General features: G+C 41.0%; 1 protein-coding gene across 1 annotated transcript; it reads left to right on the top strand.

Annotated features, from left to right (window-relative positions):
* Window positions 1–1934: 1934 nt before the first annotated feature.
* Window positions 1935–24862, top strand: YTHDF2 (YTH N6-methyladenosine RNA binding protein F2). Its single transcript, XM_084874966.1, has 5 exons — window positions 1935–2305; window positions 2818–2842; window positions 3468–3547; window positions 6976–8562; window positions 24011–24862. The coding sequence occupies exons 1-5, from the start codon at window positions 2279–2281 to the stop codon at window positions 24032–24034; spliced, it is 1743 nt and encodes a 580-aa protein (XP_084731092.1). The 5' UTR covers window positions 1935–2278; the 3' UTR covers window positions 24035–24862.
* Window positions 24863–25015: the final 153 nt, after the last annotated feature.

The following is a 25015-nucleotide window of genomic DNA, read 5'->3' as shown; positions in this document are numbered from 1 at the left end:
TCCCAAAGGAACTAATAATTTCAGGCACCATGAAGATATCATTATTGGGAGGAGGGAATCTTCATGACCATGCCTTAATGGAATTATAGGAATCTACAAGGTACTAGACTTGCTTTAATGTCTTTTTTTAAAAAAACTTTATCTTCACAACCAGCCTTTTAAGGAGATATTATCCCCTTTATCAAATGAGGAAATCTCTGAAAGGTTTAGTAATTTACCAGATGTTGCAAATCTGGTGGGGGAACCAGTATCTAGTTCCTCCCCCTCCCAGGTTTGACTCCCTGTCAATCTTCCTTTAACTACCTTGGTATGCTGATAAGTGTAGGCAACTGCTTACAGTTTATTCATAAATCTGGCTGAGTAGCTTTAAAAGAGGGTTCCTGGGTTTCTTTCATTCCCTTGGTGGGAACTATGCTCTGCGACTTGACATTTTATTGTCTTTTCCAGAAGTCCATCACATGTGGTGTCTGACCTTATTTATTCCAACCATAAATGCGGTTATAGGCAGAAAGAAAACAAATTGAGTACTGGGAGCATAATTATGATGCAAAATCCAATACGTCATCATTTATTTTACTTCTGAGTCCACCAAAGCCTCCTGTATCCAGGGTGTGAATGGTATCAGGTTGACACTTAGTAGTGCATTATTTATCTGTTTACTACTATTTGCAATACCAAAAGCTATTGGGCTATCCTAGGATCAAATATCCCTGCATGAGTTGGGTTTGCCTCTGACTAAAAATGCTTTTGCCCATCCTTTGATCGCCTCTGGATTCTGATTCTTAAATACAGGATTTCTGATACTATTATGTTCTTCTTGGTGTCAGATACACACCTATTTAATAGCTTTGTGACTTTGGACACATAAATTAACTTCTCTGCTCCCCTGCCCCATCCGCCCCCCGCGCCCCCCTCCCCCCCCCCCCCGCCTTTGTAAAATGGAGAGACAGTTATTTTGAAGATGCTGAAAGCCTTTATTAAGGCTTTGAAAACACTTAACAAAACCTAACAGAGCAGGTATTCAAGTAGCATTAATTTCCTTTTTTTTCCTCCTTCCTCCAATAGATAAGGACATTTTCTTTTTTTAATTGATTTTAGAGAGGGAAGGCAGGGAGAGGGGGAGGGGAAGGGGACGAGGTCCGTGGTTCCACTTGCCCATGCACTCACCAGCAGACCCCTGCATGTGCCTGCCCACCAAAGGGACCAGCAGCAGCCCGGGCTTAGGCTTAGCGGGACGACGCTCCAACCAATGGCGCTCCCGGGCCAGGGCAGGACACTTCCTTTTGAAGCCCATAGACTTAATAGAGCTAATAGATTCTCCGGACTCGTTGAAAGTCATAAAAAATTTTGTGCAGATGTGTGAGGTTTGACTTCATTGGAAACAAAGGCCCTCGGATTACGGGGGCCAGTGACTATCCTAAAAAAAATTGTAGATTCTAAAAAAAAAAAAAAAAGTGTCGATTTTCTTCCCTGCAATGCCAAATGGTGACTCTCTTGCAGGGAACCAAATTTCGGTGGATGTTTTTGTTCTTGTTTCCTGGGCACGTTTTCTTTCGTTAGCCGGGCCCCCGAGGAGGGGAGTCCTCCCGAGGCGGGGCCCCCAGGAAGTTTCCTTGGGGGCTCTGTGACCCTCTTCGGGCTTCCTCCCAGGCGGGGGTGGGGTGCCATCTGCAGCTGGGAAGCAGGTTTATTTTACGGTCTCTCAGGCTTCAGGGGTGGGTCCTCCCTGAGAGGCAGGTTTTTGTGGGGCTTCTCCAGCTAAAGTGACTCCCTCCAGGTATTAAGTTAAAAACCTCGTGGTACGACCCTGCGGTCCCCACCCTCCTAGGCCCCAACCCCGAGGCGGTGGGGGCGGGAAGGCCGCGCGCGCGCGCCGCTTCCGCTCCTCCAGCCCGCCAGAGGGCGCTGCGGCCCCGCCTCGTCCTTCCCGAGGCGCCTCGCGCCGGGCCCCTTCCGCGTGGGTGAGTGAATGTGAGAGTCAGCGCCGCGCCGCGCTCGCCGTCCGCCTCCGCCGCCCGGCGCTCTCCCTCCGGCTGCCTGGGGCGGGCGCGCGCGTCAAGCCATAGAGACGGGCGTTGAGCTCCCGGGCTAGAGCGTCGCCGAGTCGGAGCCGGAGCCGGAGCCGCGCGCTGTGTCTCCGCTGCGTCCGCCGAGGCCCAGAGTGTCAGGGACAAAAGCCGCCGCCGCGCCGCTTGCTCCCGCCGCTGGGGCTCATCCGCCGCCGCCGCCGCTCTGAGGAGAGCCCGCCGCCGCCGCCGCCCGCGAGGATCCGAGAGCCATGTCGGCCAGCAGCCTCCTGGAGCAGGTACAGGCCCGGCCCGCATGCCTCGGCCATTGTGTGTGAGGCGAGAGAGGGAAGCCCGACCAGGCCCGGGCCCTTCGCCCCCGGCCGGGCCGAGCTGAGGCGGCGCCTCTCGCGGGCCGGGTTTCGGGCCTCTCGGGCCGGCCGCGCCCTGCGCCTCGCCCTCGGCCCGCTCTTCCCGCTCCTCCCGGCCCTCCTCGGCGCCGCCTTCCTCTTCAGCGGGCCTCGCTTTCCTTCCTCGTTCCCTTCCCCTTCCTTGAGGCCGGCGGGGCCCCGTCGCGTTGCGGCGGGCGCGTCCCCCGCTTTTTCCTCCCCCCGCGGCCCGGCCGGCCCCGCCGGCCCCGCGCTCTCCCCGCCGCCCGTGTTCCGGGCTCCCTTCCCCTCCACCTCCATTCCCGACGCCGACCCCGCGGCCTGCGCCTTTCTCCCTCTCCCCGCCCGGCTCTAACGTGTCTTCTCTCCTCCATTTCTCCCTCGGATAACTTGCTGCTCGGCGACGTTCCCTTCGCCCGCAGAGACCCAAAGGTCAAGGAAACAAAGGTGAGGAGCGCCCGGCCCGCCGGCGGCCGGAGCGGGGGCCCGGGCGGCCTGGGGGGCGGGTCTCGGGGAAGCGGCCGGGGCCGGGGCCGGGCCTCTCGGAAGGAAGCCCCCGGGTTCGCAGGTGCCTCGCACTCCCGCGTTTCGGACCCTTTTCTCCCGGCGTGTTCTCGCAGCTGGCGAACAGCTTTTTCGGCGGAACAAGGAGTAATTATTCACCCAGGGTGGGGGTGGCCTCGGTTTCTGAAAAATGTCTCAGGTCCTCCGTTTCCTGTAGGTCTCAGAAGGCCTTTGTTTTTCATCCTCGTGGATCGCACTCTGGGAAGTAACTCTCACATGTGACCCGAGTGGAGGGGGTGGGGGGAGGCGGGAGGGCAGGGAGATCGAGAGGAGCCAATAAAATGACCTTTTTGGATCCACTTTGCTTTGGGTGGGGGGAGACGTTTTTTATGGACGAAATGCTGCTGAGCGTTCATGCTCGTCCTTAGCTTTTTGAAACGCAAATGTGATTGCTCTGTTTAGTAAGGTTTTTTCCCTCCCCCCCTCCTCTGGTTGGGATATATTTGGTTACTTTGGGTTGGGAGCGGGTATGACTGAGACGTTCTTAATTTGAATTTTTTCCCTTTAGTACAAAATGGATCTGTACATCAAAAGGATGGATTAAATGACGATGATTTTGAACCTTACTTGAGCCCTCAGGCAAGGCCCGTGAGTAATTAACCATTTACATGCCTGATCAAAGGGTGTATATTAGCATTCTTTCTTTTTCCCTGTGGATGAGTCTCACTTTCGGGGTGACTTTCTTCCTACTAGTCACTGTGTTATAAAAAGTTGTTACAAATGTTATCGATTCTTAGGATTTCCATGTCTCTTGTCAGCAAACATAGTGTATTGTGAGACTAGTTCTGATGCACTTTACAGTGTGCTAGCAGTAACACCTGTTAGCGATTCTTCCCCCTTACCAAGAGTATACAATGTAAAACTTAATCCTTTTTAGTGCTAAACATTCTGAGTTTTCACCCCAAACCCTTCCCCCCCCTGAAAATTGGATTTATATGTGATGGGAAAAACTAATAAAAGTATTAGTCACCTGAAATTTATTCAACGCTGCAGAACTGGGTTTTCTCCTCTGCTAACTAGTTAGTGGGATCTTAGAACTATTTTGCCGTTAGGTTCTAGTTTTTCGAGTTGAGCTGTATCTATATTTATAGAGAACAAGTTTGGATTCTCATATAGGGAGCTATAGGATTTATAAAATGGAGTTTAAAAAAAAGGTAAAATACTGTGTAGCACAAATTAAGATACAAATTATTGAGGTTTTTGTAATTTAAACTATCTTCTAATGTGAAGATTAGTTGCATACAGGTTCATGACCTGTATATATAGAAACTTCTTTAATGTGGCAGCTCTTTTCTATAAATAACTTTTGTCCCAAAGACATAGTTACAAAGTTGTGACAAATAAAGCTTCCAGATTAATAAACCAAAATACCCTAAAAGAAGAAAAAGCTTATGGAACATTTATATAAATTCTGAACAGATGCTGTGTGATAGATGTAATAGTCTAGAATAACTTGGCATATTAGTGTATGTCCATATTTGGACCTAATTCTTACATAAAACTTTAAAGATTCCTTATGTAAAATTTTCTGCATTGAATATATAGAACTTACTTAAACAAGTGATTGGAAAAAAGTTTTTGCAGAAGATAACCAGTTAATCAGGAAAAGTAGGGAAGGAAGTAGAGGAATGAACTATTAATAGATTCTTGCTATTGAAGTAGTTTGCTTACGTAATTATAACAGGGAGAGTGGGAGCATTTGGAAATATAATTCTAGGTAGTTCTTGTGAAACATTGTGTAATTCAGATTTTTGAGTTCAGTGGCATGTGAGAACCTGCTAGTTCAGTTGTAGGCATTTAGCTGTATAATGGCATAACCAGTGACAGTGAATTTGTTTTTTTCTTTCTCAAGTAACCTAAAGCTTAAATGTCTTTATGTTAAAAAATTTTGAGGAGAATCATAATGTCAACAATAACAAATAAACTCAAAAAATATGTTGTGAGAAAATAGAAATCTTGGTTGAGTAGATCTGAGAGTCTGTCCGTTGTAGTTTACTTTCAAAAGCAATTCATCAACTTTTTTTTATCAATTTCTCATCATTTTTGTTGGAGTAATGCTTCAGGCTTAATCCAGTCACTATAGACTGAATTTTTAATACAATATGGATTTGCTAAAGTTTTAACACTATCTTTGAGAAATACTTAATTTTAAGAGAAGTCTATGTGTGGAAATACAGCTTGATTTTTACTTTATTTTTTAGGGAAAATTTAAATTGGCAGAGAAAAGCACATTTTATTAAACCACATGACTGGAAATGTTTAATCTTCAAGAGATGTGTTTTAGTGGCTAGGGAGTAGTAGTCTTACTTTTGGTATTATAAACTTAAGGCTTAAGATAGTGGTATTTATACAAATCTCTTAAGAATAAAACTCCATATTATCTCTAGCTTAAATACTCTCATTTAAGGGACTATTCTGTGAGCTATAGAATTTATAAAAAAAAAAAGGGGGGGGGGGAAATAGGTTCAGCACAAACTAAAATAAAATCAAGAATGATTGAAGTTTTTGCAATGTGAAGACTAGTTGCATATAAGTTTATATTTTTGTTTCTTCTTTAGGATAATTCCTTTTTAAAAAGTAATGGACTGTATGGTATCTTTAGAATTATACTCCTGTATAATTTATGTTTTTTAAAATTGATTTTCAGAGCGAGAGGAGAGGGGGGAGAGAGAGAAATATTGGTGAGAGAGAAATGTCATTGATCATCTACCTCCTGCAACACCCCCTTCTGGGGATGGTGCCCACAACTGGGCATGTCCCTGATTGGGAATCAAACAGTGACCTTCTGGTTCATAGTTTGATGCTCAACCACTGTGTCACACAGACTGAGATATACTTCTCTGTTTTTAATGGAAAAATTCGGTGTGCATCTTAGATTATAGCAATTCATTTTATAAGAGAAGCAGAACAGGTAACAACATTTTTCTAGTTTTTTTCTCTGGAAGCCACTGTACATTTCCTTTCCAGGTTATAATTAAATAGTGACATCTGTTTATGTTCCCAGATGGTTTGCCAAGAGGCTACTACTGTAAATTAGATGTAGTGAACCTTGTTTTTTAAAATACATTTTATTGATTTTTTACAGAGAGGAAGGGAGAGGGATAGAGAGTTAGAAACATCGATGAGAGAGAAACATCAATCAGCCGCCTCTTGCACACCCTCCGCTGGGAATGTGCCCACAACCAAGGTACATGCCCTTGACCGGAATTGAACCTGGGACCCTTGAGTCCGCAGGCCCCACTGAGCCAAACTGGCTAGGGCAACCGTGTGTGTGTGTGTGTGTGTGTTTTAAACACAAACTTATTTGACACATACCAAAATGTCTTTATATATTTAATTAATTTGAATAAGTAAATTCAATTATACTTTGGTAATTGAAAATAGCCTGGCTGGTGTGCCTCAGTGGTTGAGCATTGACCTATGTAACCAGATCACAGTTTGATTCCTGGTTAGGGCATTGGCCCAGGTTGCAGATTGCGGGCTTGATCCCCAGTAGGGAGTGTGAAAGAGGCAGCCGATGGATGATTCTCTCATCATTGATGTTTCTTTCTCTCCCTCTCCCTTCTTATTTGAAATCAGTAAAAATATATTTTAAAAAAGGAAATAAATTCATGCACCAATATTTTAACAGAATAAAGTGCAGGATTTATGAATGCAAAAATCATACCATTAAAATATTTACTAATAAGATTTAAGAAGTTTTCATGACACACAGACACTATTGCTATTTAAATATAGTTGCAGAATCTTGTTTTTTGGTTTATGGCTGAGGAATGGCTACACAGATTTTTGGGAGAGAACTTTAAATTTTCAATTCTTTTTGTCTTGTTTTACCTATTATAGGATGGTGTTTTAATAGTTTAATAGTTGAGATGTGACCATGTGAAATGGTCACTCTCCTTTTTTATGGTGGTGGATGAAATAGTTGAATTATATGAATACTTGGGAAAGGAAATGTCCTGATTGTTTGTTTTTGTGTTTAGTTTAGTTGTGTTTTTCTTCTTCTTCTTCCACAGAATAATGCATATACTGCCATGTCAGATTCCTACCTACCCAGTTACTACAGTCCCTCCATTGGCTTCTCCTATTCTTTGGGTGAAGCTGCTTGGTCTACTGGGGGTGACACAGCCATGCCCTATCTAACTTCTTATGGACAACTGAGCAACGGAGAGCCTCACTTCCTACCAGATGCAATGTTTGGACAACCAGGAGCCCTTGGTAGCACTCCGTTTCTTGGTCAGCATGGTTTTAATTTCTTTCCCAGTGGTATTGACTTCTCAGCTTGGGGAAATAGCAGTTCTCAGGGACAGTCTACTCAGAGCTCTGGATATAGTAGCAACTATGCTTATGCACCTAGCTCCTTAGGTGGAGCCATGATTGATGGACAGTCTGCTTTCGCCAGTGAGACCCTCAATAAAGCTCCTGGCATGAATACTATAGACCAAGGGATGGCAGCACTGAAGCTGAGTAGCACAGAAGTTGCAAGCAATGTTCCAAAAGTTGTAGGCTCTGCTGTTGGTAGTGGGTCCATTACTAGTAACATTGTGGCTTCTAATAGTTTGCCTCCAGCGACCATTGCTCCTCCAAAACCAGCATCTTGGGCTGATATTGCTAGCAAGCCTGCTAAACAGCAACCTAAGTTGAAGGCAAAGAATGGCATCGCAGGGTCAAGTCTTCCACCACCCCCGATAAAGCATAACATGGATATTGGAACTTGGGATAACAAGGGTCCTGTGGCAAAAGCCCCCTCACAGGCTTTGGTTCAGAATATAGGTCAGCAGCCAGCCCAGGGGTCTCCCCAGCCTGTTGGTCAACAGGCTAACAATAGCCCACCAGTGGCTCAAGCATCAGTAGGGCAACAGACACAGCCATTGCCCCCACCTCCACCACAGCCTGCTCAGCTCTCCGTCCAGCAACAGGCAGCTCAGCCAACCCGCTGGGTAGCACCTCGGAACCGTGGCAGTGGGTTTGGTCATAATGGGGTGGATGGTAATGGAGTAGGACAGTCTCAGGCTGGATCTGGATCTACTCCTTCAGAACCTCACCCAGTGTTGGAGAAGCTACGGTCCATTAATAATTATAACCCTAAGGATTTTGACTGGAATCTGAAACATGGCCGGGTTTTCATCATTAAGAGCTACTCTGAGGACGATATCCACCGTTCCATTAAGTATAATATCTGGTGCAGCACAGAGCATGGTAACAAGAGACTGGATGCTGCTTATCGCTCCATGAACGGGAAAGGCCCCGTTTACTTACTTTTCAGTGTCAACGGCAGTGGACACTTCTGTGGCGTTGCGGAAATGAAATCTGCTGTGGACTACAACACGTGTGCAGGTGTGTGGTCCCAGGACAAATGGAAGGGTCGTTTTGATGTCAGGTGGATTTTTGTGAAGGACGTTCCCAATAGCCAGCTGCGACACATTCGCCTAGAGAACAACGAGAATAAACCAGTGACCAACTCCAGGGACACTCAGGAAGTGCCTCTGGAAAAGGCTAAGCAGGTGTTGAAAATCATAGCCGGCTACAAGCACACCACTTCCATTTTTGATGACTTCTCACACTATGAGAAACGCCAAGAGGAAGAAGAAAGTGTTAAAAAGGTAATCCGCTTACAATTCTTAAGACTTTTAGGGAAGGGGAGAAGGAACTAGAAAGAACAGGAGAGGTATTATACTGAATAATAAAAGCTCTGGAAAAATAACACGAGTGTCATATAACAGTTTAGTCCTTTATGGGAGTATAATTGGGTCTTAACTACTTGAACCTTAGTGTAAAGGAATGTGGGAATATTAATGGAGGACAGAACTGTGCTTAAGGGAAAACAGTGTATAGAAAATGAGTTTATACGATGTAGAAAGAGGTGAAGAATGAGCCTGAAAGAAATGCAAAGGAATGATTGAAGTGATAAAACTATGGAAATTAAATTTGGAAAAGATTGCGGCTGTAATAAGGCAAAGAAAAAAAGTTACAAGTTCTGTAGTAATAAACTTTTGGCGTAATGGATACTGTGGTTTTTTCCCCCCCCAAGAGCTGGTGTCTCACCAAGCTTTGCCATCATTTTTCAGCCTGCTTTCTGACAACTGGCAATGTTAAGTGGATGTTTCAAATAATATTTTTTTTTTATTAAGAGAGGAAGGGAGAGGGAGAGAGAGATAGAAACATGAATGATGAGAGAGAATCATTGATTGTCTGCCACCTGCACACTCCACACTAGGGATGGAGCTCGCAACCTGGGCATGTACCTGGAATTGAACTCTGTGACCTCTTGGTTCAGAGGTTGATGCTCAACCACTGAGCCATGCTGGCCAGGCCATTAAGTGATGTTTTTAAGAACTTAACTTTCTTGCTGTTATCTTTGGTGTTCTGCCTAGTTTTTTTCAAAACCTTTTTTTTCCATTGGAAAAGTGAAATGTTTATTTCATAAAACGTGGATAATCACAAAAGGCTCTGACCTTTTCGCTCCTAGCATTTTGTTGTATTTCTAAAGAATTGCTTTCTCTTATTTCCTTTGTAACAAGTGGGAATCTTAGAGTGATGGAGAATAGATACAAACTAAAGGGTTGGTAATGCTACTTGGTCCTTGTGTACTGAGTGAATGTAAACTTCAGGACCATAAAAGAAGGATAAAACACTGATGGGGTGTGTCATATATTATATAGGATTTAGACATACATAATACGTAGGAAGTAGGTAGAAAGATTATGAGCAAGGAGGAATTTAAAAAAAAAATCTGTAAATGAATGATTAAGAGAATCCTGAGTAGTTATCCTTAAATGCAAAATAAAAAAGCCCCAGGGGTGGGAATGGGAGGAGGTAGAAGACGTTGTAAGAATATGTGGTGATAGGAGACTTGACTTGAGTGGTGAATACACAATATACACAGAAGATGTATTGTACACCTGAAACCTATATAATTTTATTAACCAAAGTTACCCCAATAAATTTAATTAAAAATAAAAACAAAACCTAACAAGTTACGTAAATATATTTTCCTTAAATTTGTTATGAATTCATAGGTATCTTATATATTTGAAGTAGAAACCGAGGCATTTGTTATGCCTCTATAAAAACTTGCTCATTTGAACAGTGGGAGGAGGGCTCTTTGGTAGATTTTTCACCCCCTTAACATAGGATCAGAGTGCGTAGTAGTTCAACTAAAGTATAATGGTTGCCATTTTATATTCTAACTTGTACAGACAAATAAATGGAGATACACTCATCTTGGGGATATAGAGCCAGATTAACAAAAAGTTGGCTGTCAGAAACTTTATCCTTTTTAGTCTTTTAAACTCTTATTTTCCCCAAAGTTTAACAGTTTAACTTAAAATCTTCAATAATCTTGTAGAAAAGTGGTTATTTTTGCCAGACATCTGAAAGGCTCTAAAGATGTCTTCACAGATAACCTGTTTCTAGAGATACAAGGGTGACCTTTTGGCACCATGTAGTGGCATGACAGATTTTTAACATGTGAAGGGGTGTCCAGGTGCTTGGTTTAACCATTTGGAACATACATAATATCTATCAGTTTCTTTCATCTGCAAGCATCTTGTGATTAAAAGCAGGAAAGCAGATACAGGAATAACTTTAGAACTGTAGATACTAAGATAAACTGGTATTATGTGTTAGAACCATGGAGAAACTGGTTTAAAAAATGAAGAAGCAAGAGGACTGTAAATTTATGTAAACTTTTAATCAAGTATGTATGTGTATTAAGTTCACTTGAGTGGTTCAGTGCATGATAATTGAACTTCATAAGTAGGCGTAAGATTCATATTTTGAAATTGACCAGTCTTATGTTTTAATAGTGAATATGATCATATTTAGGGTCTTTATGAAGTTAACTAATGGATCTTTCTTAAAAACCATTCCATAAAGGCCTTGGCGTATTTTAATTGTTCTCAGGTTGGGGAACAAACCACCAGGAAAAAAATATAAAGCTTTGATTATATTTGTCAGATTACTTTTTAGTTTACCTTCTGTAAGAGCTTTATTGGGCTTTCAGGAAGGTCTGTTATAAGTATTACTTTACTCCTCTGTTGCCCACTGTTTTCTTTACCATCCTTACATAAGTGACTGTAAACTATTGTTTTAGTCTTTACTAGGCTTCCAAGACGAAACAGGTTTGATGAGAATGGGACCCATAGCTCATTGGGGCAGTAGATAGCCTTCTTAGGTTTGGTGTTTGTATGTGTGCCTTTGTATTATTTACAAGATTGCAAAAAATCTTCATGCCAAATGGGCATGGTAATTTAGTATGTAGGAAAATACTTAACCTTCATCCTGAAAATGATGTCATAGCTGTTCCAAAGTTTTGAGATTGGGCATGTATCTTGGCAGAACACACTGAAGCAAAATTATAGCCATTTTTGCCTAGCATTATTACTGACTTTCTGTCACATGATATAATTCAGTATCATGGAACCTTGCAGCATTAGAGCCCTCTGGCTTGAAAATTCTGACATGTGGTCTGCTTTGTTGTATACTATAGATACAATTTGTAACCTGTGTTTGCTTAGAACCTTTCCCTAATTGTTACATATTCTGTGACATCACTTTTTTTTTTAAATTTTTTTTTTTATTGATTTTTCACACACAGGAATAGAGAGGGATAGAGAGTTAGGAACATCGATGAGAGAGAATCATCGATCAGCTGCCTCTTGCACACCCCCTACTGGGGATGTGCCCGCAACCAAGGTACATGCTCTTGACCTGAATCGAACCCGGGACCTTTCAGTCCGCAGGCCGACGCTCTATCCACTGAGCCAAACCGGTTTCAGCTGTGACATCACTTTTGATGGACTTCGTAGTATTCTCTTATAGTTTATTAGTTCTTAATTGTTAAGTACATCAGCTTTTTAATAATTTGTTCCATCTAAAATAAAATGTTCACTGCAGTGAACATTAATATAAATATTGATTCACATCTATCCTTTAGTGTTATTACTGGGTCAAAGGGTATATGCTTTTTGAAGATCTTGGTTGTGCTAATATATTGCCATATGGGCCTTTTTCATTCTGAAAAATTTTTTTGAGAGAATTAATGTTAGCTATTAGAAGAAGACAACAGTGCGTTAATAACTCCCTTTGTCTCAACTTTGGAATGGTCTGGCATTATTTGGAATAGTCCTGCATTAATGATAATTTTTTTTTTTTTTTTTAAATCTCATAGTGGTTAGTAGAGGGGACTAGGAATTGAATAATTTTCTTAAATTCTAGCCCAATATTATACTCAATCAGGCACTTTGGTAAATAACTTTTAATAACTGGAAAGCTAATGGGAGACTGGAGAGAAAGACAGATCTAAAGAAGATGTGGTTATAGTGACAGCAGCTCAAGGTGTATATTTAAAAAATTGTTTGCTATTAGGTGAGATTAAAAGGATTTCTTAAAATCCTCTAAAATTTCCCAAGTAGAAGACCTAAAGATGTGATTTGGAGTGTATTTGGATATACTTAAAACTTATTATGCTGTTTAAGAATTGAGAAGAAGCCTTTTATTTTTATTTTTTGAACAACTTGACTGTGTACTAGTCCAGGAGTTTAGTAACTATGAGAGAGCCTTACTTTAGTGGCACAAGTAACAGTGTAAAACAGAAAGTGTTTTCTCAAGGTATGCACAGGGTGCCAATTTGAAAGCTTGAAGATTGCCAAACCCAGCCTGGGGTGTGGTGGACTGGTCATAGAAAGATCCTGGAAGAAGTGATCTCTCAGCTGGATCTTGAAGATGTATAGAAAATAGGTGTTTGGGAAGAGTGGTTCATAAACAGCCCAAATCTGTGACACTGTATAGATATAACTTGAACAAAAAAGGTCTAATTGGCATTTGTGGAGCGTGTTTCCCAGGAGGGAAGTTTGAAGATTAGATTAATAGAAGGGAATTGAATGAAATGTGTATGCACTTAATTTGATACAGAAGAAATCTAAGGTCAAGTATAAAGTTGGCTTGAAAAAGTATTGAGAGTTTAGAAGAATTAGGAATAAAGTCTAATTTGAATCAGGATGAAGCAGCTCTGTGATGTGATCTTTTTTAAAAAAAAAAATATTTTATTGATTTTTTACGGAGAGGAAGGGAGAGATATAGAGAGCTAGAAATGTCGATGAGAGAGAAATATCGACCAGCTGCCTCTTGCACATCCCCTACTGGGGATGTGCCTGCAGGCCAGGTACATGCCCTTGACCGGAATCGAACCTGGGACCTTTCAGTCCGCAGACCAACACTCTATCCACTGAGCCAAATTGGTCAGGGCTCTGCTGCTGTTTTAAATTACTTCTTCAAAACTAGTTGGTGGACATCCTTTTTAAATTGGAATGACAGCCGAAGCCGGTTTGGCTCAGTGGTAGAGCGTCGGTCTGTGGACTGAAAGGTCCCAGGTTCGATTCCGGTCAAGGGTATGTACGTTGGTTGCGGGCACATCTCCAGTAGAGGGTGTGCAAGAGGCAGCTGGTCGATGTTTCTCTCTCATCGGTTCTCTCATCGACGTTTCTAGCTAGCTCTCTATCTTTCTCCCTATCTTTAAAATATCAATAAAATATATTTAAAAAAATAAATTGGAATGACAAAACAACTTTTATAAAATTCTAAGGCTGTTTATATATACTTCGGTCTTGCAGGATTTACTTGTTTTTCTACCAGAAGGGTTGAGGAAATTCTATTTGCATTACTCATCAGTTTCCTTGCTTTTTGGCTGATAAAATGCCTTCTTGCAGCCTTTTTAAAGGAGGTCTAGAAAATAGGTGATTCTGAATTTGTATCTCTTTGAACCATGTCCTTTATTTGTATCCATCTTTCTTTTTTAAAAATATATTTTTATTGATTTCAGAGAGGAAGGGAGAGAGAGAAAGAAATAGAAACATCAATGATGACAGAAAATCACTAATCAGGCTGCCTCCTGCACACCCCCTACTGGGGATTGTGCCCTTGACTGGAATTGAATCCGGGACCCGTCAGTCTGCTCAGTCTGCAGGTCGACACTCTATCCACTGAGCCAAACCAGCTAAGGCTGTATCCATCTTTCAATAAATGTTTTTGTTAATTGCCGAGTTAGATAATCAAGGTATCACCCGTGCCTTAGGGTCAGACAGCGTTATTAGGAGGACAACGAAATGAATAAAATATGGGTTAAGAACTGTAACCAGTTAGGCTCAGTGGATAGAGCAGGGGTCCTCAAACTTTTTAAAGTGGGGGCCAGATCACGGTCCCTCAGAGAGCTGGAGGGCCGGACTATATGAACTAATTCCTACTGTAACACCTCGGCTGCGCTCACTGCCCAAAAAACCTGGCGGGCTGGATCAGACTCCTCCCGCGGGCCGCAGTTTGAAGACCCCTGGGATAGAGCATCAGCCTATGGACTGAAAGGTCCCAGGTTTGATTCCAGTCAAGGGCATGCACCTTGGTTGCGGACACATCCCCAGTAGGAGGTGTGCAAGAGGCAACGGTCAATGATTCTCATTGATGTTTCTAACTTTTTATCTCTCTCCTTTCCTCTCTGTAAAAAAATCAATAAAACATATATTTTTAAAAGAACTGTAATAGAGGAATGAAGAACTGTTGTGGTTTTCTGGAGAACAGTGATAAATTTGGAAAAATTAAGAAAGGCTTCATAGAGGAAATAACATTTGAACCATGACAAATAGAATGAGTAATCACTCAGGATATCACAGTGTTTGGCACATATAAGTGCTTGGAGCATAGTGAGCATAAAAGTTTAGCTATCACATCTAATATATCATTCTCATATTTCAGATGGGGAACCAGACTCAGAGTTATTTATACAGGGTCTCATAGCTAATATGTGGTTGTGTTGGTATTTATTTCAGTGGAAGTCCAATGATGTGTTGGAGTTGGCTAATTGTGGGCCAACTGTTTAGCTTTTAAGAATTTTATCAAGCTGGTTGTTAAACACAGTTATTATGAAAGAAATTACGTAAACTTAAAATTAAATACATTGTGCTAAAAGGTTTTATATTAAATTACAATATAAATTATTATTTGTAATATAAATTACCATTAAACTATAGAAACGTAAAGTGTAATTATTACCATTAAACTATAATAAATATTGAAATTCATTACTTTTAGGGTAATTTACCTCTATTGCATCAATATATAAAACTGGTATTGTAGCCCGGTGGGCGTGGTTCAATAGTTGAGCATCAACCTATGAACCAGGAGGTCACGAATTCGATTCTCTGTCAGGGCACATGCCTGGGTTGCCAGCTTACTCCCCAGTGTGGGGTGTGCAGGAGGCAGCTAGCTGATCAGTGATTGTCCCTCATCATTGATGTTTCTATGTCTCTCCTCCTTTCCTCCATAAAAATCAATAAAAATATTTTTAAAAAACACCAAAAACCCCCCTGCTATTATACATCTTTCCTCAACCCCACATTCAGTGATACCACATTGATATTTGAAATCAGTATTTTGTTTACACCATAGAAATTGGCAAATGCTATATACAAACCAGGACTTGATTTTTATTGATTGTTTAGACTTAAAGTGATGGAGACAATATTATTGCATATTGAACTTCAGTGTGTCATGTCTGTAGCATGCTGCTGCCATTTCCTGTGGACCAAATTCTTCTGGTTAAAACAATTAGCTCAATAAATAATACCCTAATGGTTTTCATCCCTTCCTGAATAAACAGTTCCTCATTGAACTAATTTTAGTCCAGTTAGTCATCAGGAGAAGATACTAAGTTATGAGATGATATCATAAATGAAACAGTACAGGACAGTATATTAAAGTGGTAGTTTTACTTTATGAGACCCAAGTGCGGAGGAAAAGAATCGCAAGACCAATTAGGGTGGAATCAAGACATTTTTATGGAAGACTGGGCTTAAATTGTGTCTGGAAGGATGGATAGGAAAAGATAATGGAAAGATGAAGGAAGAAAATGGCTAACCCTCAAGTTTGGACTATTGGATATGGAGGGGAAAGGGAAGAGGCAGGTAGTTACTCTTCTAACTCATTTGCACTTACTGCCATTGCAGTATGTAGTGGTTCTTAGTATTCTTTTACATATGTCAGTTAAACATTTGGCCATATCTCTTGTGTAACCATGAAGCCATTTAGGAAAGGTAGACTTATGTAAGCTTTTGGGTTCATATGAACTTTTTTGGTAATCTGTGTGGATAGCATATAGGACTTTTAAAAGTGTTTTTACATGTAAAAAAACTTGTGCTCTGCAAATTTTATATTTCTAAATTTTTGTCTTTGCATTTGTTTTTCATAGTAAAATACAGTCAACTCTCAAACATCTCCCATCTAGAACAATTCTGTTTCTGACCAAGTTGTTCACAGAAAAAATGTCTCTGCTATGGAACCAAACTTCCTCTTTTGACCTGATGACCCCTTCATGCTGATATCTTAGCATGAAAAAAAGCATCTCTCAGGCAACAAAGGAGAGAATGCTTTTGCTGTTGGTGAAATCATGATTAGCATAATTTTAAGACATAAAGAGGCTATCAAGAGTGCTAATGTTGCTAAGGGTGTGAAAGAAACAATGAACACAGGCAATTGAAAAGGTAGAAAAACTGTTGATTTGAATTAATGAAAAGCAGTTAGCCAGTGACAGCCATTTTGGAGGCAGTGATATATGAACAAACAAAGATGCTGTGTTCTGACGTGAAAGACACCCCTGGAATGAGTGCTGAAAGTGATTTTGATAAATTTAAGAAATTTTTTTTTTTTTTTTTTTTTTTTTACTAGATTACTAGAGGCCTGGTGCATGAAATTTGTGCACAGGGGCAGGGGAGGGGGATCCCTCAGCTCGGCCTGCACCTTCTCACAATCTGAGGACCTCTCAGGTGATGTCCGACTACCGATTTAGGGATGGAGCCTAAACCGGTAGTTGGACATCCCTCTAGTAATCTGGGACCACTGGCTCCTAACTACTCTCCTGCTTGCCTGCCTGCCTGATCGCCTATAATTGTTTCTGCCTACCTGCCTGATTGCCCCGAACCACTCAGCTTGTCTGCCTCATTGCCCTAACCATTCTGCATGCCTGCTTGGCCCTGCCCCTGCCCCGGCGGCTTTGTCCGGAAGGTCTTTCAGCTGTTCGGTCTAATTAGCATATTATGCTTTATTATTAGAGATATTATAGATACTAGATATGCACTTTATATAAGACAGGTTAAAACAGGAAATCTTTTGGAGATCTGGAATGAATTAATTCAACTTATATTATTTTTTATAAAATATAAATATATTTTATTGATTTCAGAGAGGAAGGCAGAGGGGGAGAGAGAAATATCAATATTGGCTGCCTCCTGCATGCCCCCTACTGAGGATCGAGCCTATATAACCTGGGCATGTGCCCTTGATTGGAACTGAACCCTGGGACCCTTCAGTCTACTGGCTGACACTATACTATCCACAGAGCAAAACCAGCGAAGGCTCAATTTACATTATGTATAATGGGGTAAAATGATTTAGTTTTTGAACAGATCATTTCTTGAACAGCTTTTCGGAACAAATTAAGTTTGAGGTTCCACTGTATAACCAAAGAACAAAAAGTGTAGAAAAATAAATCAGTCATAATTTTTCTCATTTTGGCATTTTTCTTTCTCTTCTTTACCTACACAAGTGGTTTATACAGTTATCATATTGTGTAGAGTGTTTTATTCTGCCTTTCCCCCTTATTCAGGTATTTACCCATATTTAGCCATTGCTTTGGACATCTGTATGTTAGGCAATTTTCATACCTTTAATCCCTTATCATAATTCTCTAGAATAGTTAAGATTATCTTCATTTTACTGGTAGGGAGTTGAGGAATAAGGAATATGGGATGAGCAGCAGGTTAGGGTTATTGTAAAAAGAATATAATATAAAGGAAAGTTATTAAAAAAGAAATTACATTTTTAAGACACACAGGATATAGAAGAGCTGGAATTTGTTTTGATCCAGAAGTCTTTTTTGTTCTTGTACCTTGCTCCATCTTTACATTTACTATTTAAGACAATTAATGTTCTGTTACCTACTGATGCCAGTAGCCAGTCACCTCTTTGTGGATGTATCAGAAGAGCATAATTAATGGAGCACTTGGGTTTAAGCATTCCTCATCATGAGCATCAAAATGGAGTGAATTGTATCTACTCTACCTAACCTAGTAAAAGTTGCTGTTAAGGCAGCGGAAATAAGGAGAAACAAATGGTTCTGGATAATGTTATAAAAGTGAGTGGTGTTGGCCAGCATGGCTCAGTGGTTGAGCATCGACCTATGAACTAAGAAGTCATGGTTTGAAACCCAATCAGAGCACATACCGTACTTGTTCGATTTCCAGTGTGGGAGGTGCAGGAGGCAGCTAATCAATTATTCTCTCTCATCATTGATGTTTCTCTTCCCCTCTCTCTGAAGTCAATAAAAATATATATATATTAAACAAAAGTTGAATGGGAAGGATTTAGTCTAGCCTACTCTCATTTTGTACACAAACTGCAAGATTACTTTAATGGTAGGGCTAGAAGTAGAACCCAGACAAGTTCTTGGGTAATTCAGTCTTTTATGACACGTTACTTTACTTGTAGTCCATCAGCCTGCAGTGTGACAGGGAGGGGAGCAGGGTGGGGCGCTTAAAAAAAAAAAAAAAAAAGTTGATGATTTAAAATAAACTTTGAGTCATCTGGAAAATGTTTATAAAAATACTGATAACTAGTCTCTGCCCCCAAACTTAATCTAGAAATTTTAGTTAGTAAGCTCCCTAGGTATTTCTTACATGATTAGAATTGACTGAAGAGAAGTTACTCAGTTTGTGTAAGTTACTATCTGGGAACCCTTACATTGCAGGTTCTTGTCTTCCCTAGGCTATTGAATGAGTCTCTTTGGAGCGGAGGCCTTGGAATCTGAATTCTATCAGTTCTGTAGGTGATTCTTTTGTATTTCAAGTTTGAGTACTCCAGGATTATGTATCTCAGTGAAGTTTTGTGTAACCTCTACTGCTCAGTCCTTTATTTTCTTGCAAGTTTGATTTCTAAAGTTTTCTTCGTACTATTGTCCTGCCCTAGCTAGTCTCAAGACTTCATCTTGAGAAACAATTTAGAATTCACATGTGTCTGATAACCCCGGCTATACCTTTCAGTACTTTAAAGCTGAAAGGATCTTTTGAGTGGCTTTTCATCAACTGTCAGTATTTTTTATTAATTAATTAATTAATTAAATTGATTATGGTCTCACGTAATTGTCCTTATTCCCCCATTCCCATCTCAAACCCCTCCCTAGATATGCGCCCCCCCCCTCCCCGTCCATGGCCACTGGCTAGGCCCATATGTATGCACACAAGTCCTTTGGTTGATCTCTTCCCCTTACCCCCATCCTCCCTTACTTTCCCTTAACTGTCAGTATTATGAGCCTCTGGTGAATTGCCTATACTTTTTGTCCATTCAAAGGTGACTGTCGCCCTTGCTGGTTTGGCTCAGTGGATAGATCATTGGCTTGAGGATTGAAGGGTCCCAGGTTCAATTCCAGTCAAGGGCACATGCCCAGGTTGTGGGCTCAATCCCCATTGTAGGGGTGTGTGGGAGGTAGCAATTAATTTTCATCAATGTTTCTCACTTCCTCTACCTTCCTCTCTGAAATTAAAAAAAACCAAAAAAACAAAAAAAAAAAAATGCGGCAGTATCTTTAGTTTAATATCCTACACATGTAGCTTCATGTTATAATATCTTTAACGGCATTATGGCTACTTCTAAGAGGCTTTAGTGTTTGCATTACATATATTTTTATTGACTTCAGAGATGAAAGGAGAGATAGAAACATAAATGATGAGTGTCATTGATCGGCTGCCTCTTGCATGCCCCCTACTGGGGATTGAGCCTGCAACCCAGGCACATGCCCTGACTGTGAATCAAACCAGCAACCTACTGTTTCATAAGTTGATGCTCAACCACTGTACCACACTGGCCGAGCAAGGGTTTAATGTTTTAAGTTTTACATTTAGTTTTCCTTTTATTGTGTCTTCCTTTTTGTGGGAACATTAATTTTTTAGAGTTAGATAATATTAAGTTTCATTTTACAGGTAGGGAATTGAGGAATAAGGAATATGGGATGAGCAGCAGGTTAGTGGTTAGGGGACAACTAAAGTTGTCCAAACTAAGATTTTTAAATATATATATATATATGCTTATGGATTTCATAGAGGAAGGAAGAGGGAGAGAGAGAGAAACATCAATGATGAGAGAGAATCATCCATTGGCTGCCTCCTGCATGCCCCCCCACTGGGGATCAAGCCCGCAACCCAGGCACGTGCCCTTGACCAGAATTGAACCCAAGACTCTTTAGTCCTCAGGCCGACGACACTCTATCCACTGAGCCAAACTGGCTAAGATTTTTAAAAGTAGCCAGTTTTTTTTTTTTTTAGGTGTGGCAATGGATTCTATTAAGTATATTACGTTGATGGGCCTTTAAAAAATGTTTAGGTAGGCCCTGACTCAGTATCTCAGTTGGTTAGAGTGTCGTCTGGATGTGACAAGGCTGTGGATTTGATTCCTGGTCTGGGCACATACAAGAAGCAACAAATGAATGCATGGAACAGCAAATCGACGTCTCCCCTTCTCTAAATCAAATTTTTAGAAAGAAAAAATGCTTAGGTACCACACCTATCATATGTATAGTAGTGGCTCTAGAAGAAGACCATATCTGCCACTGTCACTGATTTGAGCAAGTAAGCTTCTCAGCCTTAGTATTTAAAAAATATATATATATATATAATATTTTATTGATTTTTACAGAGAGGAAGGGAGAAAGATAGAGAGCCAGAAACGTTGATGAGAGAGAAACCAGCCGCCTCCTGCACACCCCTTACCGGGGATGTGCCCGCAACCAATGTACATGCCCTTGACCGGAATCGAACCTGGGACCTTTCAGTCCGCAGACCGACGCTCTACCACTGAGCCTAACCAGTTTCGGCTTAGTATTTTTTTTATTTAAAATTAAAAAAAATATTTTTATTGATTTCAGAGGGAGAGAGGGATGGAGCACCAATAATGACAGAGAGCCACCAATTGGCTGCTTCCTGTGTGCACCCTCTGAGCTATAGTGTTTTAATTGGAGCTAAAGTTTACTTTTCAAGGTAGTATGGTATAAATGCTTAAGTATCTTTTATAATTTCTGAGAAGATGGATTTTATTTTTATTATCTCTAAATAGATAAGCTTATTTTTATGTGGGCATATATCAGAACTATATAGTAGTCCCCACTTGTCTGTGATTTTACTTTCCACGGTTTCAGTTAGCTGCAGTTAGCTACAGTCCAAAAATGTCAAATGGAAAATTCCAGAAATAAAAATTCATAAGTTTCAAATTGCATGCCACTGTTCTGAGTGGTGTGATGAAATCTCATGCTGCCTCACTCCATCCTGGAAGACATATGAATCATCCCTTTGTCCAGCCTATCCATGCTTGTATGCTAATACCCCAATACACACATGTTAGCCACTTAAGTACTGTTGCAGCCTGGATGGACTTAGAGGTTATTATGCTAAATGAAATAAGTCAGAGAAAGGCAGATACCATATGATTTTCCTTATATGTGGGTTCTAAAAATAAAATAAAAACAAAATTGAAACAATCAGCCACAGAGAACAGACTGATGATTGTGAGAGGGGTGGGGTGTTGGGGGACTGGGTGTAAAATGTAAAGGGGTTAAGTACAAATTGGTAGTTACAGAATAGCCACAGGGGATATAAAATACAGTGTATAATTATATATGGAGCCAAATGGATACTGGAAATATCGGGGGAACAAAGTATATAATTATGTAACCAATATGTTGTACATACGAAACTAATCTCTCTATATAAAAGCCTTAGTGACTATTACAACAAAACGACCAGATGACTAGAACAACTGGTTGATCAGTCGCTATGGTGACGGGGCAGACGCTCAAGGCACTGGTGGTCAGTGCACTCCCACAGCAGGAGCTCTGCTCAGCCAGAAGCTGGGCTCACGGCTGGCTGAATGCGTCTGCATTGGCGGGAGCCTCTTCTGACTCCGTGGCAGCACTACCTAATGGCGGCAGCAGGTGCAGTGGGCTGGGTGTGAGCAGCATGGTGCCCAGCCCCAGTTCTGGCTCCTCACAGGCCACTTGCCCTTTGGTATGCTGCTACATACCTCAGGTGATGTCCAATTGCTGGTTTAGGCCCAATCCCTACAGGCCAGGCTGGGATCAGGCCTAAAACGGTAGTCTGACATCCCCCAAGAGGTCCTGGATTGCAAGAGTGCACAGGCTGGGCTGAGGGACACCCCTACCCCCCTTGTTCACTGGGCCTCTAGTATAAAATAATATTGAAAGTTAATTTAAAAGTTAAAGAAAAGATCAGCTGTTGTGGTATCACAGCACCTGAGTTCAAGCACCCTTACTTAATGGTGGGCCAAGCTAGGGGCGTGTCTCGGTGGTTGAGCATTGACCTAGGAACCAGTAGGTCATAGTTTTAATTCCCTGTCAGGGTGCACATGCTCAGGTTGCGTGCTCAATCCTCAGCCTGCCGGAGGCAGACCATCAGTAATACTCTCTCATCTTTGATGTTGGTGTCTCTCCCTTCCTCCCTTCCTCCCTCCCTCCCTCTCTCCCTCCCTCCCCCCCCCCCCCCCTTCCCCTTTGAAATCAATAAAAAAATAGTGGCCAAAAGTACAAGAACAGCCGAAACCGGTTTGGCTCAGTGGTAGAGCATCGGTCTGCGGACTGATAGGTCCCAGGTTCGATTCCGGTCAAGGGCATGTACCTTGGTTGCGGGCACATCCCCTGTAGGGGGTGTGTAAGAGGCAACTGGTCGATGTTTCTCTCTCATCGACGTTTCTAGCTCTCTATCTCTCTCCCTTCCTCTCTATAAAAAATCAATTAAAAAAAAAAAGTACAAGAACAGTGATGGTGGCAATTTGGATATGTCAAAGAGAAGTGTTAAAGTGCTTCCTTTGAGTGAAAGGTACCTATGTATAGGAAAGTACATAGTATATACAGGGTTTGAGAGCAATTTAGTCAGCCTGCTTACTTGTACCAATGTGATGCTTACTTGGTATTTGGGCAAGAGATTAATGCAGCTAATACATTTGTATGTAATTTGCATAATTTAAAATAAACAATATACAGGTTTACATTAGGGCACAGTTTATAGTTGCCTTGGTATCATGGTGTCAAGATTCGGGAGTAGTTTATATTACGTTTAAGGCAAAATTGAGCATCGGTAGTTGTGGATTTGGTAGCACATGAAAAGGGACACTTTTTTTTTTATTGATTTTTCACAGAGAGGAAGGAAGAGGAATAGAGAGCTAGAAATGTCGATGAGAGAGAATCATTGATCAGCTGCTTCCTGCACACCCCTTACTGGGGATGTGCCCACAACCAAGGTACATGCCTCTGATCGGAATCGAACCCGGGACCTTTCAGTCCGCAGACCGACGCTCTATCCACTGAGCTAAATCGGTTTCGGCAAAAGGGACACTTTTTAAAAAATAAATATTTTATTGATTTTTTACAGAGATGAAGAGAGAGGGATAGAGTTAGAAACATCGATGAGAATCATCAATCAGCTGCCTCTTGCACACTCCCTACTGGGGATGTGCCCGCAACCAAGGTACATGCCCCTGACCGGAATTGAACCCGGGACCCTTCAGTTTGGATGCCGATGCTGTATTCACTAAGCCAAACTGGCTGGGGCATCATGTAAGAAATTTTATAGTGAAATAAAAGTTTGTATTAATTGGAATGCTTGAATGTTACTACTTTGGTTTAAAAAATAAGAAGTAGAAGTTGGTTTTTCTTGCTCTGGCTGGTGTGGTTCAGTGATCCAGCATACCGATTGCCTGTCATGTACCTGGGTTGCAGGAGGCAACCAATCAATGTGTCTCTCTCTTTCCATCCCTCTCTCTCCCCCTTCCACTCTAAATCAATGGGAAAAAATATTCTTGGGTCAGAATTAACAAATGTCCGCTTTTATTGGTGGGGATATATTCAACCTAACACAAATAACTAAATTTCTTTTGAGTTATTCTGTGAAATTTAATTCTTAAGCATATCAAAACTAACCATTTCAAAAATTTTTTTTTAACCTCTAGGAACGTCAAGGCCGTGGAAAATAAGGCAGTTCTGCACAGACCACAGCAACGGTTTCATCTGCATATCCCTAAAGAGGAAAAAAAATGACCTTCAAGAAAATTAGGACTTTTTTTCTTAATTTCATTGACTTCAGAGACGATTGCAGAATTGCAGTTTAAGTATTGGAATTTCACAAAAGACATAGGACTTAACTGGAAAGTGGAAAAAAAAAGAAAAAGAAAAAAACTAAAAAAATCCCTCTAGGTAGCTTAGGTGAAAAACGTCCCTTTTATTTTGGTTTTGGTTGTGATTTCAGAGCATTCTGCTTTTTTTTTCCTTTGTCTTTTTATTATGTTTTCGGATTTTAAAGTCCGTAAGTGCATACAGTTTTCTCTAATTTTTAAACCCTTTCCTCCCCCCGTTTTGACATTTGCACTTGGAGAACACCTGAGTTTTGAAGGTATGGGCCTGCCTCCACCCCAAAAAGGGGGAATTTGGTTTTTCCCTTCCGAACTGGAAGAACATTTTTATGAAGAATTTTTGTGTTGGAGAATTTAACAGTGTTACCCAAGGTTGTGTCTTAAGGGTGGTTCATTTTCTCTGACCCTTTGTTACTCAAAGTAAAGTACTAGGATTCCTAAGAAATGTTCTGTTCTTGTACATTATACTGATTGAGTCAGGATTAATTTTATTTCACAGCTAAAAACAGTGGTAAAAACTTGTTTACAGAAATGCATTTTGGAAGAGAAAAATATTGTAAAATGTGTAGTGAATGTTTCTTCAGTTTCTTGTTCATCCAATGAGGAAAGGGCATTGCCTTTCTTTTTACCATTAATCACTTCTCAATAAACGTGAGATCCTGTTGAGCATCACTCTTAGTACCATTTATTAGTATTATTTGAGTCTGGTATGTTTTATGCAAGATTTGGAGTGTAAGGAGTTTGAAGAAATGAGACATCAACTATTCTAAGAAAATTTGTTGAGGTGAAATAATTCAGGTTTGCTTTTGTACCCAGGGCTAGATA

This window comes from Pipistrellus hanaki (genome assembly GCF_964339955.1).
Source record: "Pipistrellus hanaki genome assembly, chromosome: 2".
NCBI lineage: Eukaryota > Metazoa > Chordata > Mammalia > Chiroptera > Vespertilionidae > Pipistrellus > Pipistrellus hanaki.
Note: the sequence above shows the minus strand (reverse complement) of the source record. Positions and strands in the feature narration are given on the sequence as shown.